We start from the raw sequence: 20,069 nt of genomic DNA, 5'->3' as shown, positions 1-20,069 counted from the left end.
TTACACTTTTAAACTATCCTGTTCTGTGCTAACTGGATAATCTCTCAGGATTTACATTCACAAAGCGAGTACCACAATATATATTTGAGATCACTTGAGGATCAAAATTGCTCCTTGAGCTTGTCATCTCACATGATAAAGACACTGAAGAAAAACCAATCAACCTTCTTTTCATTGAAGTTATCTTTCTTTGGGGATATTTTTTATTTAATAAGCATTATGCTAGTTGTGAATTACAGCATCTCTTTATTTCTTGCAATGAACTGCATCACATCAACACTGCAGCGTTTTAAATAATGACATTCTTTTAAAAGGAAAATAGTTTTATTTTAAATTGTTTCTTCTGATGTGTATTTTTGTTTGTTTTTCTAAATAGTGAAAAAGTCCATAGATTTTAAATCTAGAGGAGTTAAATTGTTCCCAGGGAAAGACAACAGCAACAAGTTTTCTATCTGTGAGTCTACCTTTTTGTTATCTTTTCTAGAGGAATAGTGAAATGAGTCTGTGTCATTTGTGATGTGTTCTCTGTATGCGTTTTCTGTGCTTTATCCTTGTTTGATGTTTTGTTGCTAGTCATTGTGATGGATACAGCTTTGTGACCGTGTGCATGGGTATCCTTACTGTTCTTATCGTCGGCACTGAAAGTGACTTAATTTTTTTGGAGCCAGAATTGGGAAAGCCGCTATTAAAAAGGTGCACATCAAAACCTATGAGAGAAATCAGGTCTGACCTTTTAAACCATTCATGCATGTTTATTTTGCATGAGGCTTAGGGAGCAATGTGTTTGCACTGACGATCACTACATGTGCATGAATACCCACTTCAGTAGCCAGGGTACAGGAGACAGCATGGAACTGTAATTAATGTTTATTTTTAATGGGGAACTGTTTTGCTTGAAATATCTTGGCATAACTAAAATTGTCAATGAAGGTTGATATGCTTCCAGACTAAGGTGACTTGAAATCAAGCACTTCACATTGCACCAGTACAGTGTGAATGTAAAAGGTCTAAATATTTGCAGTAATACTTGTGTTGACTCCATCCTTCTCCCTGGCAATTGTCTGAGGCTGAACCAGACTGTTCACAACCTTGGTGTCGTATTTCACCTGAGATGAGCTTCCGATCACATATCTGCGCCATATCTAAGACCACCTCCTTACACCTCTGTAACATCGCCTGACTTCTGCCTCAGCTCATCTGCTGCTGAAACCCTTGTCCATGCCTTTGTTACCTCTAGACTTGACTGTTCCAAGGCACTTCTGGCTGGCCTCCCATCTTCCACCCTCCATAATCTTGAGCTCATCCAAAAGTCTCCTGCCCGTGTCCTAACTAACACCAAGTCCCGTTCACGTATCACCCTTGTGATTGCTGACCTACATTGGCTTCCGATCTGGCAATGCCTCAGTTTTAAAATTCTCATCTTTGTGTTCAAATCCCTCCATGACCTCGCCCCTCCCTATCTCTGTAACATCCTCCAGTCCTACAAATCTCCGAGATATCAGCGCTCCTGCAATTCTGGCCTATTGTGCATCCCCGATTTTAATTGCTCCACCATTGACGGCTGTGCCTTCAGCTGCCGAGGCCCAAGCTCTCAAATTTCCTCCTTAAACCTCTCTGCCTCTCTTTCCTCTTTTAAGAGGCTCCTTAAAACCTACCTCTTTGATCAAGTGTCTGCCCTTATATCACCTTATGTGGCTTGATGTCAGATTTTGTTTGATAATGTTCCTGTGAAGTGCCCTGGGATGTTTTGCTATGTTAAAGGCGCTATATAAATGCAAGTTGTTGTTGTTAAGGTGCATTTCTCTTGTCACCACAGTGTAATTTGAAAAATGTACTGCAGGTTGCCCACGGGCTCAGTAAGTTTGTCCAGTGGATAAATGAAACATGCAAGGAAGGTCACTAGTTCAGTCCCCGGTCTGTGCAAAGTTAGTTCATCTCAGCCAGGATGGTGTTAAGGGCACTAGAATTGTTTTTGGTGTCCCTAGAATAGGGAGAAAAAATGTCATTCCAACTTCCCATGTGAGTGCTTTCTCGTGAGCTGTGTGCTATCAGGTGAGAACAAGACTGAGCTTGACAGTTGAACCGCTGTCAACATGGGTAGAATTTCTGTATGGCTTCGCCCAATTTTTCTGCTGTAACTTCAGGCATTTGCAATGTGATTCGGCCCAGGATGATCCAGAGAACCCCCTGTGGAAATTCCAGGTGCCAATGCCTAAGCCCCTTGGGCCAGTGCCCATGGAACTACACTCCAGCAAGGAGTCAATGCCTTTAGGAAAGGAGGAAGTCGGAGAAAACTGGTAAGGGAGAAAAAGTATAATGCAGCACTCAGTTACTTGCATCTTTTTCTTCGGTTGGTACCTAATTATGTGTTAATCTATTTAGCTTTCTCAGCTCTCATTTAAAGGGTACAAAGATTCACCTTCAGTGAAGGAGCCACAAACTGTATGTGTTCCCCAGGGATCAGTATTAGGTCCACTGCTCTTTTTGATATATATTCATGACCTGAACTTGGGTAAAGGGGGACAATTTCAAAAGTCTGCGCACTTACTGATCATGCCTCCTACATTCATATCTAAATCATTAATGTACACTACAAACAGCAAGGGACCCAGCACCGATCCCTGCAGTACACCATTGGACACAGGCTTCCAGTCACAAAAACAACCTTCGACCATCACCCTCTGCCTCCTGCCACTAAGCCCATTTTGGATCCAATGTGCCAAATTGCCCTGAATCCCATGGGCTCTTACCTTCTTGACCAGTCTCCCATGCGGGACTTTGTCAAAAGCTTTACTGAAGTCCATGTAGACTACATCAACTGCAGAGGGAGATTGGGGAATGGGGGGTATTGGGGAATGGGGGGGTTGGGCATAGAGAGGGAGATTTGGGAATGGGGGTTTGGGCAGAGAGGGCGATTGGGGAATGGGGGGGTTGGGCAGAGAGAGGGAGATTGGGGAAGGGGGGGTTGGGCAGAGAGAGGGAGATTGGGGAATGGGGGGTTGGGCAGAGAGAGAGAGGTTGGGGAATGGGGGGGTTGGGCAGAGAGAGGGAGATTGGGGAATGGGGGGTTGGGCAGAGAGAGGGAGATTGGGGAATGGGGGGTTGGGCAGAGAGAGGGAGATTGGGGAATGGGGGTGTTGGGCAGAGAGGGCGATTGGGGAATGGGGCAGAGGGAGGGAGACTGCAGAATGGGGGTCAGGGGGATGGGGGTTGAGGACAGAAGGGGACTGGTGTATTGGGACTTGGGTGGGGAGAGGGAAGGAGTATGGAAGTCGGGAAATTGAGGCTTGAGCAGGGGGAGAGAATGGGTAATGGGGTGGGCATAGGGACCAATATTTTCTGCAGAGCCGGGAGCAGCAACATGGTGAGTGCGAGCAGCGTCGCGAGAGGAGCAGCCAGTAAAGGGGTGAGTGAAACCTTGTGCTGTGCGTAAATAGTAAAAGATTTTTTCCACCAGTGGGGGACAAGGGGACCAAGACTGAGGATTCACTCTGGAAGAGCCAAGGAGGAAAGTAGAAGGAAGGTGCTGGAACTGAAGGCTATTAGATCATCGGATGCTTCACCACAAATGGTTATTGAGGTAGAGACTGGAGCATCATTTGAAAGGGAATGCGATAAATATTTGAAAAGGAAGATTTGAAAAGGATCTGGGAGGAATAGGGTTACAGGAGCGAGCACAGGCACCGGCACTGGGGGTCGAATGGCCTCCTCCTGTGCTGTAAATTCTATAATTCTATGAAAATTGAAAACTCTCCTATTCTTGAGTCCAAGCCCAGGGAGTAGTTTAGAAATGTTGGTGCTGAGCTGAGTTTTGGACGACGTGCCCTGTGAGAAGTGTCCCAAACTCTGAACCCACTGCCCTTTGTGCAATCCCTCGGTTTGGTTCAGGTCAGTCTGTGCCAGAGGGTTTTGACTTTTGAAGTCTAAATAAAGATTGACTCTGATTGAGGCTCCCAGTTCTGAGCTGTCATCTTCACACAGAACCCAAAACCAGAGTCCAAAGAGAGATGGGGCTTGTTAAAAGTGGCATTGACTGGGGAGCCAGGCCACACAGTGCTGGAGATTGTTTGGTTGTAGTTTCAGGGTGACTATCAGCAAGTTATAGGATTACTACTAGTTGCAGGTAGGATATTGGGGTGTTACACCTATTACTATCAGTGAGTTATTATATTGGTTCTGAGGGGAATCTGATTGTTACCAGTATTATTAGTTATCAGTGCAATTTCAGTGAGTTACTATTAGTTACTGGTGGAATCAAAGTACCTCAGTGGTGGCTTCCTGGTTTTCGGAACTTCTCGCACAACAGCTACAGGCACGAGCAAAAATACTCAATTACAGGGGACCCAACCTTTATAAGCTAAATCATAGAAATTTACAGCACAGAAGGAGGCCATTCAACCCATTGTGTCTGCGTTGGCCTAAAAAGAGCTATCCAGCCTAATCCCACTTTCCAGCTCTTGGTCCGTAGCCTTGTAAGTTACAGCACTTCAAGTGCATATCCAAGTACTTCTTAAATGCGATGAGGGTTTCTGCCTCTACCACCCTTTCAGACAGTGAGTTCCAGACCCCCACCACCCTCTGGGTGAAAAAAGTTCTCCTCAACTTCCCTCTAATCCTTCTACCAATTACTTTAAATCTATGCCCCCTGGTTATTGACGTCTCTGCTAGGGGAAATAGGTCCTTCCTATCCACTCTATCTAGGCCCCTCATAATTTTATACACCTCAAACAAGTCTTCCCTCAGCCTCCTCCATTCCAAAGAATACAACCCCAGCCTATCCAATCTTTCCTCGTAGCTAAAATTCTCCAGTCCAGGCAATATCCTCGTAAATCTCCTCTGTACCCTCTCTAGTGCAATCACATGTTTCCTGTACCGTGGTGACCAGAACTGTACATAGTACTCTAGCTGTGGCCTAACTAGTGTTTTATACAGTTCAAGCATAACCTCCCTGCTCTTATATTCTATGCCTAAGCTAATAAAGTAAAGTATCCCGTATGCCTTCTTAACCACCTTATCTACCTGTTCTGCTACCTTCAGGGATCTGTAGACATGCACTCCAAGGTCCCTCTGTTCCTCTACACTTCTCAGTATCCTACCATTTATTCCCTTGCCTTGTTCGTCCTCCCTCCCCCAAATGCCCTCTCCAGATTGAATTCCATTTGCCACTTTTATGCCCACCTGACCAGTCCATTGATATCATCATGCAGTCTACAGCTTTCTTCCTCTCAAATAACCACATGGCTAATTTTTTTGTCATTTGCAAACTTCTTAATCATGCCCCCTACATTTTAGTCTAAATCATTGATGTATACCACAAAAAGCAAGGGAACTCATACTGAACCCTACGGAACCCCACTTGAACAGCTTTCCAGTCACAAAACATCCATTGACCATTACCCTTTGCTTCCTGCCACTGAGCCAATTTTGGATCCAACTTGCCACTTTCCCTTGGATCCCATGGGCTTTTACTTTCCCTTGGATCCCATGGGCTTTTACTTTCCTGACCAGTCTGTTATGTGGAATCTTGTCAAAAGCCTTGCTAAAATCCACGTAGACTACATCAAATGCACTACCCTCAACAACCCTCCTTGTTAACTCCTCAACAAATTCAATGCAATTATTTTTGCAGACATCATGTGATGATGTCATGTGATAAGACATCACATGGTCAGATGTCATGTGGTCAGAATATCTTGTGATCAAACCTCCAAGAACACCTCCAACCAGAGTTGGCAACCCTAAAATAAGGAGAAACTGTTCCCACTGGCGGATGGGTTGGAAACTAAAAGCCACAGATTTAAGATAATTGGCAAAATAACCATTAGAGGCAGTATCTTCATGAAGGAGGCAGCATTAACATTTGACAATAAAGACAACATGATTTTGATCTTGCACTATTGGCTCTCAGTCTTGAATCAATTCTGTGTGATTACTGTGGTAATTCCTTTGTTGTGATACGATGACAGATTCAGGGGACTTACACTTTCTGATAGCCCAATTGAACCATAAGCTAAACCTACTCTTAGTATGGTCAGCCTCACTCTTCCACCATATCCTGAATGACCACGACTGCAGTTAAAGCAAAGATTCATGTCAGGGCCACTACTTGGCCCAAAGTAACAGTCAAATCTAGCTTTAGGCTTAAGAGTCATGACCACAATCAAAAATAGGTTTGAGAGTTGGATCTAAGTCAAGGTTCAAGACCTGTGTTAAGTCTAATATTAAGACAAAGGGACTGGACGAAACAGGTGCTCTGACTTGTGCTGTATTGTGTCGATAAAGAAACAGAATTGGATAAATATAAATAAAATTAAATTTTACAATTTGATCATTTGTTACTTCTTTGCTGCTGCTCCAGACCTGAACCCATTACTTCTATTTGCCTTTTTCTTCTCTTCTCTTTACCCCACTTGGACCCTTCTCTCCTGTCTCTCCACCTTCATGTTGCCCAATCATGCCTCCTTTCATTTCTCCCCTCTCGGGTACTTTGCCTCCCCCAAATCCCTAGCCCCCAACCCTTCACTACTTGACCTTCCTACTCTCCTGCCACCATCCCAGGCTTGGCTCACTCTTCCTTCTGTGCCTCTCTCAGCATTCTGCAAAGGATCCATCGAGGTACCCACCTCTGCCTCCTTATGAGCAGCAATCCCAATTGCTCCATCCTACTCTCTCAGCGACCTTCCCACCCAACATTCCCACTGGGAGTTAATTTTGCCAACCTCAGTCCCATCCCAGTTAGCCCTCAACACTGCTTACCCTGTGCATATTGCCAACGGATCAACTATCTCCGGATCGCTCTCTAGAATGTCCGTTCACTTGTGAACAAGGCCCTTGCCATCAATAACCTTATTGTGGATGATTGCATCGACATCATGGCCTTGACAGAAACTTGGCTCACAGGTAATGACACCTTCCCCTTACAGAAGCCTTCCCGCATGGCTGTACCTTCCACCACCTGCCCTGCTCAAATAGTCGCAGTGGTGTGGCCCTTATCACCAAATATTACCTTGGTCTGTCCCTCTACTCCTCTGGCATCTTCTTTGAGCACCTCACCTTATTCCATTCCTCTTACCTCCTTTAAAATCTTTATTCTCTACTGCCCATCCAAGTACCACGGCAAATTTCTCGTGGAGATATCCTCCCGTCTTTCCTCCCTCAACCTCTGTAGCAAGCAACTTCTCAGCCTTGGAGATTTCAACCTCCATCTCAACTCAACTTGCTCCTTTTCCTCTGAGTTCACTGCCTTCCTGTCCTCCCTTAACCTCTCCCTACTTATAAACTCTCTTACCCATGTTCACAGCCTCATCCTCGATCATGCCATCTCACCTGACCTCTCTACTCCCACTGTCTCAATTTTAGGTAAGGCCATTTTTGATCACTTCCAACCCACTTCCTGCTGCAGCCACCCCTGAAAAAAACACTCTGCATGTCACTTACAATGGCACTTTCAAATTGCTAAATATCAGCCTTTGGCCCTCCATTTGCCATGATACTTGTGCAGCTACCGATCTCCTCAGTCACACCCTCAACTCCATCTTTGATGCCCTTATCCCCAGTAGAACAGTTACTCTCTACTACCCTGGTCGTTCCTCCGATACAGCCCCCATTTCCACTCTCTTAAGTCCAAGGGATGCAGATGTGAACATTTATGGCGGACAACTGGTTTAGCAATCTCTCATCAGATCTGGCTGGAACATATCGAGCACTATCAGGCCCTGCTCTCCTCTGCCAAAACTGCTCACTACTCCAGGGTCATCCTGGAATGCAAAGATAACTCCCAGCTTCTCTTCTCCACGACCAACCATCACCTTAAACCTCCAACCCCTGCCCCCTCCACCCTCAGGTCCACCAACAAGTGTGAGGAGCTCATGGACTTCTTTATCAATAAGACTGAGACTGTCTGTTCAGCTGCCTCTGTCCCATCCCTTCCTTCCCCTTGCCCATCAAGCCAATCTTCCCCTCTGCCCCAGCTCTGAACTCACATCTTTCTCTAGTTTCTCTCTTATCTCCCCTCACCTTGTCCATGAGACCCACCTCTTGCTTTCTTGACCCTACTCCCACAAAAATGCTGACCACCCAAATTCCCTTCTTGCTCCCCATGCTTGCTGATATTGTAAATATTTTCCTCTCCCCTGGAACTGTCCCTCTCCCTTTCAAATCAGTCATTTTCAACCCCCTCCTCAAAAAAAAACCTAGACCCTTCATTCTTTGCAAACTATTACCCCATCTTCAATCTCCCTTTCCTGTCCAAAGTCCTTGAACTTGTTGTCGCCTCCCAAATCCGTGTTCACCTTTCCCGCAACTCCATATTTGTTTCCATCCCTGTCACAGCACTGAAACTGACCTAATCAAAGTCTCAAATGACATCCTATGTGACTGTGACCATGTGCACTATCCCTTCTCCAACACCTCTCCTCCATTGTTCAGCTGAGTGGGATTGCCCTTCCCTGGCTCCATTCTTATCTATCTGGTCATAGCCAGAGGATCTCCTGCAATGGCACCTCTTCCCATTACCTCTAGCCCCCTCCTATTTCTCATCTACATGCTGCCCCTTGGTAACATCATCCGAAAACACATCAGATTCTACACGTATGCTAACGACACCCAGCTCTACCTCACCACCACCTCCTCGAACCCTCCACTGCCTCTGGTTTGTCATGCTGCTTGCCCGACATCCAGTACTGAACCACTTTCTGAGGCTGAATAAGACTATTTGCAACCTCAATGTCCTATTCAATTTTGAGCTGAGCTTCTTGTGATGAAATATGCCATTCATCAGGCACTGTATTCCCTGTGTTTAGTTTAGTTTCAGTTTCATTTCCTTACCTGTATTGCATTGTGTGTAGGGCTCCGCCCATACCTGGCCCCTACTTAAGCAAGCCCCAGCGTGTCTCACAGCAGTACAGCAGATCTCTGGATGAGAGACACTTCTCCAATGTGTATTACTTTCTGAGTTAATAAAAGCCTTGCTTTGCTCCGTTAACGTCGAGTCTCGGATTCATTGAGGCACATCACTTCTGACACCATGTCCTCTCCATCACCAAGACAGCCTACTTCCATCTCCGTAACATCAGCTGTCTTTGACCCTGCCTCAGTCCATCTGCTGCTGAAACAGTCATTCATGCCTTTGTTACCTCCAGGGCTGGCCTTGCATCTTCCACCTTCCATAAACTTGAGCTGATCCAAAACTCTGCTGCCTGTATCCTAACTCCCACCAAGTCCCAGTCACCCATAACACCTGTGCTTGCAGACATAGATTGACTCCCGGTCCAGCAATGCCTCAAATTTCAAATTCTCATCCTTGTGTTCAAATCACTCCATGGCCTCACCCCTCCCTATCTCTAACTTTCTCCAACCTTACAATCCTCTGAGAACCCTACATGCCTCCAATTCTGGCCTTTTGTGCATCCCAGATTTCCTTCTCACCACCATTGGCGGCCATGCTTTTAGCTGTCTCGACCCTAAGCTCTGGAATTCCCTCCCCAATCCTCTCTGCCACTCCACTTTCTCTGTCCACCTTTAAGATGCTCCTTAAAATATACCTCTGTGACCCACCTGTCTTAAAATCGACTTGTGTGGTTCAGTGTCAAATCTTGTATGATAATGCTCCTGTGAAGCACCTTGGGATGCTTTTGTATGTTAAAGATGCTATATAAATGCAGGTTGTTGTTGTTGTAACAGAATTTGGGAAATAGGTTATGGTAAAAAGGCACAAGCATTACATCTTTTACCGTGCAGTGGCAAGCTGTCATGTTCCTAGCGCCTTCGCATGGTATATCTTTGCACTATCTTCCTCACTAATTATCTTCAGTCTCCCATTCTCCTGGAAGCATTGATTCATTGCTGGGATAAGATTCAGTAGACACTGGCTGCTCTCTGATACCTTGCCCATTATCCATGTGTGACCCTTGAGGTGGGCACTAGCATGCTATTTGATGATGTGGTATCCTATTCTGTTCTAACTCAATGTCCACACACAAATAGACTTCCAGCTGAAGCCCTAGCCAACTTTCCTCTCCCTAGTCCAGAGAGCTGAGGGCACTTATAATGTCCCTACTACCATAGGATAGATCAGCTATCTCAGCAAGGACCAGGTTCAAAACCAATATATTTTTGGCCACTTTGGCTCTGTTATTAGGAGAGCCTTTGTGGTAACTTTAATGGCATTAAAGTTAGTTATATGGAGTTGAGATACAGATAAGCAATGATCAAACTGAATGGTGGAACTGGCTGAGTGGCCTACTCCTGTTCCTATGATTATCAGAAGATCCTGACTCTCAAGTTATTTTTTTTTACTGTATTATATTAAGGAAGATATGAGCAATAAATCATACTCTGAACCTGAATTGGCCTGACTTATGACGGTAATACTTGAAATTGAACAGTTATGAGACTTTAGTAATCCTGATATGTGACCCTTTTTTTCTTGGGGAGGTGGGTGGGAGGGAAGAAAGTACTCACACCAAGAGGGACAACCCGAAACGTCAACTCAAATTTCTCTCCACGGATGCTGCCTGACCTGCTGAGTTTTTCCAGCATTTTCTGTTGTTATTCCTCCTTTTTCACATGCATGCTGCCACCTTGGTTGTCCCTTTGTCAGGTCCATTGTCAGACTAGTGACCACCTTCTCTGGTTGGATCCACAGAGTGAGAAAGGTAAGTGCTACTTTATGTATTTACATTGAAAATGCAGGTCAAAATCCAGATTTGTTTTTAGAAGGGAAGTTGAGTTGGAATGCCTTGTCGTGAGTGTGCATCTATCTGATTCCCAGTAGTTTAGTCATGGGGTGAATTGGTGGTTTTGTAGTTTGTGTCTGAATGTTTGAATTGTGGTAGTATAGAATGAAAAGGGTACGTGGCTTCATGGCAGTGGTGTATCCATTTTATTACTTGTTATGATGAAAATGTGGTGGCTCAATCCTTTTGGTCTAGGTAGGCGTGGATGTGATAAACTGCAATAATGCAGCCTTTCTATCACTAGTACCTATCACTATCTGCTGTTGAAACTCTCATCCATGCTTTTGGTACCTCCAGACTCGACTATTCCTGTGCTCTCCTGGCCGGCGTCCCATCTTCTACCCTGTGTGACCTTGCGCTCATCCAAAACTTTGCTACCTGTATCCTGACTTGCACCATCCCGTTCACCCATCACCCCTATGTTTACTGAACAACATTGGCTCCCGGTCCAGCAATGCTTCAATTTAAAAAATCTCATCCTTGTGTTCAAATCCCTCCATGGCCTTGCCCCTCTCTATCTCTGTAATCTCCTCCAACCCTACAACCTTCTGAGATCTCTGTTCCTCCAATTCTGGCCTCTGTTCAAAAAAGGGTGCAAAGATAAACCCAGCAACTACAGGCCAATCAGTTTGACCTCGGTAGTGGGGAAGATTTTAGAAACAATAATCAGAGACAAAATTAACAGTCACTTAGAAAAAGTGTGGATTAATTAAGCAAAGCCAGCGCGGATTTGTTAAAAGCAAATCGTGTTTAACTAACTTGATTGTGTTCTTTGATGAGGTACCGATGTCCTAGGGGGAGTGTTTGCTAGTGCTGTTGGGGGGGGTTTAAACTAAAATGGCAGGGGGTTGGGAACCTGTGCAGGGAGACAGAGGAAAAGGAAGCAAGGATAGAATCAAAAGACAGGAAGGAGAAAAGCAAAAGTGGCAGTCAGAGATATCAAGGGTGTAAATCAAACATGGCCACAGTAATTAATAATTCTTAAAGGCCTAAGAGTGTTAAAAAAAAACAAGCTTGAACGCTTTGGGGGAGAAATTGGGTGAGTAGCGCCACCTGTTAGCGCCTAAAGAGGCAGTCAGTGGCTGTAGCGCCACTGGCTGCGTCTCCCGCGATATTCAGTAGGGGCGCTAATGGTGGCGTTAGGCATTTGCGCTGCGCCGCCACTAATGACGTCATCAGTGTGCGCAGCGCCCCATTCGTGCCCCGTTCGCGATATTTGGTAACGAACGCTGCAGTTGCGCCGTTCGCTACCCGCGCCCGGTTCATGGGGCCTTACTGTGCCAGCAGTGGCGCAAGTTAAGGTGGAGGTGCGGGGCGGCCGCTTTTTTGGCGGCCGCCTGCCAGCACCTCCATCCCCGGCCTCCTAACCCCCCCCCCACCTTGGTGCCGGGCTCATTTGTCGGCACTCGCGAGCGGGGATCACGCTGTTGCAGGCACCTCCCCCTTAACAGTGGGAGGAAGGCCTGCAGTACCGCAGCGTGCCATGCCGCAGCGTGTGGTGCTGCGGCACGTTGCGCTGTGATAATCAGTTTCAGCGCCCTAAGAGGGACGTGGAGCGCCTCGAGCCTCGCCCCGTGTCCCTCGAGCGGCACTGAAACTGAATTTCTGGCGATCGGTATTACTCCAATCACTGCACTAAATCCTGCGCTCAGGCGACTTTTGCGCCACTTTGGCGCCCGAACCCAATTTCTAGGCCTTTGTGTCTTAATGCGAGGAGCATTCGTAATAAAGTGGATGAATTAGCTGCGCAAATAGATGTAAACGGATATGATATAATTGGGATTACGGAGACATGGCTTCAGGGTGACCAAGGCTGGGAATTCAACATCCAGGGGTATTCAATATTCAGGAAAGACAGGCAAAAAGGAAAAGGAGGTGGGGTAGCATTGCTGGTTAAAGAGGAGATTAACACAATAGTAAGGAAGGATATTAGCTCTGATGATGTGGAATCTGTATGGGTAGAGCTGAGAAATACGATGGGGCAGAAAATGTTAGTGGGAGTTGTATACAGCCCCCCAAACAGTAATGCTGAGGTTGGGGATGGCATTAAACAGGAAATTAGAGACGTGTGCAATAAGGGCACAGCAGTTATTATGGGTGACTTTAATCTACATAAAGATTGGGCTAACCAAATTAGTAACAATACTGTGGAGGAGGAATTCCTAGAGTGTATATGTGATGGTTTCCTGGACCAGTATGTCGAGGAACCAACTAGAGATCAGGCCATCTTAGACTGGGTATTATGTAATGAGAAAGGATTAATTAGCAACCTTGTTGTGCGAGGCCCCTTGGGGAGGAGCGATCATAATATGATAGAATTCTTCCTTAAGATGTAGAGTGAAGTAGTTGAATCACAGACTAGGGTCCTGAATTTAAATAAAAGAGACTACGATGGTATGAGGCACGAGTTGGCTAGGATGAATTGGGGAATGTTACTTAAAGGGTGAATGGTGGATAGGCAATGGCAAACATTTAAAGATCGCATGGATGAACTACAGAATTTGTTCATCTCTGTTTGGCATAAAAATAAAACAAAAAAGGTGACTCAACTGTGGCTAACAAGGGAAATTGGCGATAGCATAAGATCCAAGGAGAGGACATATAAATTGGCCAGAAAAAGCAGCAAACCTGAGGTGGGAGCAGTTTAGGATTCAGCAAATGAGGACATAGGGATTAATTAAGAGGGGGAAAATAGAGTATGAGAGTAAGCTTGCAGGGAACATAAAAACTGACTGTAAAGCTTCTATAGATATGTGAAGAGAAAAAGATTGGTGAAGTCAAGCATAGGTCCCTTGCAGTCAGAATCAAGAGAATTTATAATGGGGAACAAAGAAACGGCAGACCAATTAAATACATACTTTGGTTCTGTCTTCACAAAGGAGGACACAAAAACCTTCCAGAGATGTCGGGGAACATAGGGTCTAATGAGAGGGAGGAACTGTGGCACGGTGGCATAGTGGTTAGCACTGTTGCCTCACAGCACCAGGGACCCGGGTTCAAATCCGGCCTCGGGTGACTGTCTGTGTGGAGTTTGCACATTCTCCCCGTGTTTGCGTGGGTTTTCTCCGGGTGCTCCGGTTTCCTCCCACAATCCAAAGATGTGCGGGTTAGGTTGATTGGCTATGATAAATTGACCCTTAGTGTTAGGGGGATTAAATACGTGGGGTTACGGGGATAGGGTGGGATATGTGTTGGTGTAGGGGTTAAGGGGATCGGGTGGGATATGTGTCGGTGCAGGCTCGATGGGCCGAAATGGCCTCTATCTGCACTGTGAGGTTTCTGTGATTCTGTGATTCTGTGAACTGAATGAAATCAGTATTTGTAGGGAAATGGTGTTAGGGAAATGGTGTTAGGGAAATTGACGGGATTGAAGGCCGATAAATCCCCAGGGCCTGATAATCTACATCCTAGGGTACTTAAGGAAGTGGCCTGAGAAATAGTAGATGCATTGCTGGTCATCTTCCAAAATTCTATAGACTCTGGAACAGTCCCCATGGATTGGAGGGAAGCTAATGTAACCCCACTATTTAAAAAAGGTGGTAGAGAGAAAACGGGGAATTATAGACCGGTAAGCCTGACATCGGTAGTGGGGAAGATGCTCGAGTCCATTATAAAAGATGCAATAGGAGAGCATTTGGAATACAGTGACAGGATCATACAAAGTCAACATAGATTTACAAAAGGTAAATCATGCTTGACTAATCTACTGGAATTTTTTGAGGATGTAACTGGTAAAATAGATAAGGGAGAACCAGTGGATGTGGTGTATTTGGACTTTCAAAAGGCTTTTGATAAGGTCCCACATAAGTGACTTGCATGCAAAGTTAAAGCACATGGGATTGGGGGTAAGGTACTGACTTGGATAGAGAACTGGTTGGCAGACAGGAAACAAAGAGTTGGAATAAACGGGTCTTTTTCCGAGTGGCAGGCAGTGACTAGTGGGGTACCGCAGGGATCGGTGCTAGGACCCCAGCTATTCACAATATATATTAATGATCTAGACGAGGGAACGAGATGTAATATCTCCAAGTTTGCAGACGACACAAAGCTGGGTGGGCGTGTGTGCTGTGAGGAGGATGCAGAGAAACTCCAGTATAATTTGGACAGGTTGGGTGATTGGGCAGATGCAGTATAATGTGGATAATTGCGAGGTTATCCACTTTGGTGGCAAAAACAGGAAGGCAGATTATTATCTGAACGGCAATAGATTGGGAAAAGGGGAAGTGCAACGAGACCTGGGTGTCCTTGTGCACCAGTCACTGAAGGTAAGCATGCAGGTGCAGCAGGCGGTTAAGAAGGCAAATGGTATGTTGGGCTTCATAGCAAGAGGATTTGAGTACAGGAGCAAGGATGTCTTGCTGCAGTTGTACAGGGCTTGGTGAGACCACACCTTAAGTATTGTGTGCAGTTTTGTTCACCTTATCTGAGGAAGGACGATCTTGCCATGGAGAGAGTGCAGCGAAGATTCACCAGACTGATACCTGGGATGGCAGGAATGACCTATGCGGAGAGATTGGGTTGATTAGGCTTATATTGGCTAGAGTTTAGAAGAATGAGAGGGGATCTCATTGAAACTTATAAAATTCTAACAGGACTAGACAGACTAGATGCAGGAAGGATGGCGGGGGAGTCCTGAACCAGGGGTCACAGTCTAAGGATAAGGGGTAAGCCATTTAGGACAGAGATGAGGAGGAATTTCTTCACCCAGAGAGTGGGGAACCTGTGGAATTATGTACCACAGAGGGCAGTTGAGGCAAATTCATTGAATATATTCAAGAGGGAGTTAGATATATTTCTTAGGGCTAGAGAGATCAAGGGATATGGGGAGAAAGCGGGGATGGGGTACTGAACTTGGATGATCAGCCATGATCTCATTCGATGGCGGGGCGGGCTCGAGGGGCCGAATGGCCTACTCCTGCTCCTATCTTCTATGTTTCTATGGTAACAGAGAGGGTTGATGAGGGTAATGCAGTTGACGTAGTATACATGGATTTCCAAAAGACATTCGACAAAGTGCCAAGTAATGGGCTTGCCAGCAAAGTTGAAGCCCATGGAATAAAAGGGATGGTGGCAGCATGGGTGCGGAATTGGCTAAGTGATAGGAAACAGAGTAGTGGTGAACAGTTGCTTTTTGGACTGGAGGAAGGTATACAGTGGTGTTCTCCAGGGGTTGGTTGTAGGACCACTGCTTTTCTTGATATATATTAATGACTTGGACGTGGGTGCATAGGGCACAATTTTAAAATTTGCAGATGACACAAAACTTGGAAGTATAGTGAACAGTGAGGAGGAGAGTGATAAACGTCAGGAAGACAATGGGCGGACACGTGGTAGATGAAATTTATTGCAGAAAAGTGTGAAGTGATATATTTTGGTAGAAAGACTGAGGAGAGGACATACAAATTAAATGGTACAATCCTGAAGGGGGTGCACAAACAGAGAGACCTGGTCGTATGTGTGCACAAGTCGTTGAAGGTGCAAGGCACGTTCAGAAAGCAGTTAAACAGGCATGTGGGATCCTGGGCTTAATGAGTAGAGGCATAGGGCTGGATCTTCATTGAGGGGGCGTGTAGGAGGATAGATGACAACTTTTGTGGTTGTAGCCCCCCTCCATCGAGTTGTGGCCAACCCACGCGATTTTCACTTGATTGACCTTGTTGAGCCTGCCCAGCGGGCTCAGCAGGCCAATTAAGGGCCACCCGGCAACAGGTGACGTCACAGATTGGCATTTCATCTGTCAAAAGCTTTTGACAGATGAAATATCAGTGTTTGATAGCTGTTTGAAGCTGTCAAACACTGACAATCTGTACTCCATGTTAATTCCTTCCTCTCAGGCTGATTTAGAGATCTGTCCAGAACAGAAAGCTGAATGCTGCAACATTTGACAGCTCACGGCAATTCTGCTTTCTGTGCTGGTGGGATGAGGGACTCCCGAGACCTGAAGGAAGGAAGGCTGTAAAGGCAATTAAACTTCTTTAAACACTTGACACACACCAAACACGCTTACCTCTGCACTCATGCACCCATCACTCAACTGAACACTGGACATCTCCAACCCTCCAAGCCCTTCAGCCTGACAGCCCGCCTCGCTAACTTGGCGTGGTTTGGAGTCGTCGGGAATCCCACACTTCAGCAATAAAAATAGGGATTAGGCTAAAAACTGCCTGTTAATTACCTGTTAACAGGCAGTTAATTGGCACTAGTCCCTTCCCGCCTCGGGGAGGCGGGTCCTAGCGCAGGTCGGATAACCGCCTCCTTTGAAACTGGCATGGAGGCGGGTTGGGGGCGGGATGGGTTCGTGCCCTCCGATTTCGAGATTTTAACCCCCCACACGCCTCCAATCCCGCCTCCACGGCCCAATGAAAATCCTGCCCATAGAGTACAAAAGTGTGGAAATTATGATGAACTTGTATAAAACACTGGTTCAGCCCCAACTGGAGTACTGTGTCCAATTCTGGGCACCACACTGCAGGAAGGATGTGAAGGCCTTAGAGAGGGTGCAGAAAATATTTGAGAGAATGATTCCAGGAATGAGGGACTTCAGTTACGTTGATAGACTGGAGAAGCTGGGGTTGTTCTACCTGAAGCAGAGAAGATTGAGAGGAAATTTGATGGAGGTGTTCATAATCATGAGGGTTCTAGACAGAGTAGATCGAGGGAAACTGTTCCCATTGGCAGAAGAGTCGAGAACCAGAGGACACAGGTTTAACGTGATTGGCAAAAGAACCAAAGGTGATGTAAGAAAAAACTTTTTGACGCAGCGAGTGGTTAAGATCTGGAATGCGCTGCCTGAAAGGGTGGTGGCAACAGATTCAATCACGGCTTTCAAAAGGGAGTTGGATAAGTATCTGACGGAAATAAATTTGCAGGGCTACGGGGAAAGGGTGGGGAAGTGGGACTAGCTGAAGTGCTCTTGCAGAGAGCCGGCACGGGCCGAATGGCTGCCTTCCGTGCTGCAACCATTCTATGATTCTCTTTTGCATCCCCAATTTCCTTTGCCTGTCCATTGGCGGCCGTCCCTTCAGCTGTCTCGTCCCCAAGCTCTGGAATTCCCTCCTTATACCTCCCTGCCTCTCAACCTACCCCTCCTCCTTTAAGACGCTCCTTCAAACCTACCTCTTTGACCAAGCTTTTTGTCACCTGTCCTAATATGTCCTTATGTGGCTCGGTGTCAAATTTACTCTGATAATGCTCCTGCGAAGCGCCTTGGGACAGCTTTCTACATTAAAGGCACTTTATAAATGCAAGTTGTTGTTGTTGAGTTTGGTGGAGATGGTGCTAGGATTTTTTGTTTGTTGCTGGTGATGCATTCTTCCATTGTAGGTTAGTCTGCTGGGGAGTTGAAAGGTGTTCTAATGATAGCTTTGAGCCCATTTGATTTCCACCATGGGCTTTTTGTGTAATTTTGAATGGCTTGTCAGGTTTTTAAATGACTTCACTCATGCTAAACAGTGATTATCCTGAAGCTCAAATGGAAGAATTTCCTGTAAAAGCCTCTTAGCAGAACCCTTTACACTGATGCAAAAGAACATGAATAAAAGCTATTGTCATTTTGACTTGCATACCATGACCTTAAAATGTGGATTTGGAGTTAACTTTAAAGCAGCAAAATGTGGAGTCTCCTCAGGTGAATCTGAATCTGAGGCCCAAATATATTGAAACGCTTGTTCCTGTATTTGATCGTGCTACCAGAAAGTGTCACAGTGAATTTTTACATTTTCATTATATACACAGGTTACAGAATTCCCCATGTATTTTGTGAAATAATAAGCTTCCAATGTCTTCCTATTATTTGCCTAATTCTTTTATAGCTTCTCTTCTCACCCTCACAGCATCACCTCTGGCGTCCAACAGGGATCCATCTTTTGCCTTCTCCTCTTCCTTATTTACATGCCACCCCTTGACAATATCATCCACAGATAATGTGGAACAATTTTACCTGGAGGCGGAAGCGGTACGTGGGGTGGGGAGGTGGGGCTGGTGTGACCCGCAAGCTGGCATGCCGTGTCGCCTGAGGCCCAGAGAGATTTTAGCTCCCATGCCTCATTTCCAAAATTAGGTCAGACTGCCGCCCGAACTCGGTGAAAATCACCTGCCTGGTTGGCAGGCGGGAGCGGGAATTGAGGCGGTAGCAGGCTGCTTGAGGGACTTGACGGTACCATCCACAGCAGTCAGGTGAGTGGATTGAGGGCAATCACAGTTGGGGCAGAGGGGCTAAAGGTTTCCTTGTGGAGAAGCTTGTTCTGGCACTCGATCCAGCTAGTGGCAGGGGTGGCGTGGCAGGGAAGCCACTACTGCTCCCCTGTTCAGGCCTCAGGATTAATATTGCAGGTGGGCCCCAATGACGTTTTTGGAGCCCAATCTGCCTATTTAAAGAAGGAGCTGAGCAGATCCAGCCCTGCAGTACATCTCATTGCCTATTAGCCCCATCCTTAGCTCCCCATCATCCAACTCCATAAATTTAAAATGCTCATCTTCATCATTGCATCCCTCCATGACCCCACCACACTTTATCTCTGCAACTTCTTTCAGCCCTACATTGCCCCCAATACTGTTCACCTCTGATTCTAGCCTCATACATAGAATTACACAGAATTTACAACACAGAAACAGGCCATTCGGCCCAACTGGTCTATGCTCCACATGAGCCTCCTCCCACTCTACAGGAAACTCTTTTTTATCTGGCACTGATGGGACCGGCGTGGTGCCGGTTGATCAAAAAGTCCGGATTACAGAGAGGTACACTTACCAAGGTACGAGAGCCCCGTACACGGCCACTGGTGCAGGAGCCCCGGTTCCACGGAACTTGTGCAGGAGTCCCGGTTACACGGCCACAGATCCAGGAGTCCCTGTTGCACGGCCACAGGCGCAGGAACCCTGGTTACACAGCCACTAATATACAGTAAAACTTACCTGAACCTACTCCTGAATTTTGCCGGTTAAGAGAGAGTTCCGGATATTTAGGTGCCGGTTAAAAGAGTGTTTCCTGCATTTAAACTCACCCTATTGACATATCCTTCTATTTCTTTCTCTCTCATGTAGTTATCTAGCTTCCCCTTAAACCTCTCCATCTCTGCATCTCTCCTCCTTTAAGAAGCTTCTTAAAACTTACCTCTTTTACTAAGCTTGTCCTAACAGCTCCTTCTTTGGCTCGGTGTCAGATTTTGTCTGATTACGCTCCTGTGAAGTGCCTTGGGACATTTTGCTATGTTAAAGCTGCTATATAAATGCAAGTTGTTGTTGTTAAATGCATTTATGCTTTTTGCCTCAACCACTCTATGGTAGCGAGTTCCACATTTCTCGCCACTCTTTGAGTGAGGAAGTTTCTCCTGA

General features: G+C 45.9%; 1 protein-coding gene across 1 annotated transcript in view; it reads left to right on the top strand.

Annotated features, from left to right (window-relative positions):
- csmd3b (CUB and Sushi multiple domains 3b) overlaps window positions 1-20,069 on the top strand; it is a 1,929,854-nt gene that overhangs the window by 575,576 nt on the left and 1,334,209 nt on the right. Inside the window, exon 5 of the mRNA XM_085993978.1 lies at window positions 377-454. Within this exon, the coding sequence (XP_085850104.1) occupies window positions 377-454 (78 nt within the window). The remainder of the gene's footprint in view (window positions 1-376; window positions 455-20,069) is intronic.

The sequence above is a fragment of the Somniosus microcephalus genome, chromosome 7 (genome assembly GCF_052327205.1).
Source record: "Somniosus microcephalus isolate GS21.2 chromosome 7, FLI_Smic_1.0, whole genome shotgun sequence".
NCBI lineage: Eukaryota > Metazoa > Chordata > Chondrichthyes > Squaliformes > Somniosidae > Somniosus > Somniosus microcephalus.
The sequence above is the reverse complement of the archived record's forward strand: the minus strand, read 5'-3'. Positions and strand labels throughout refer to the sequence as shown.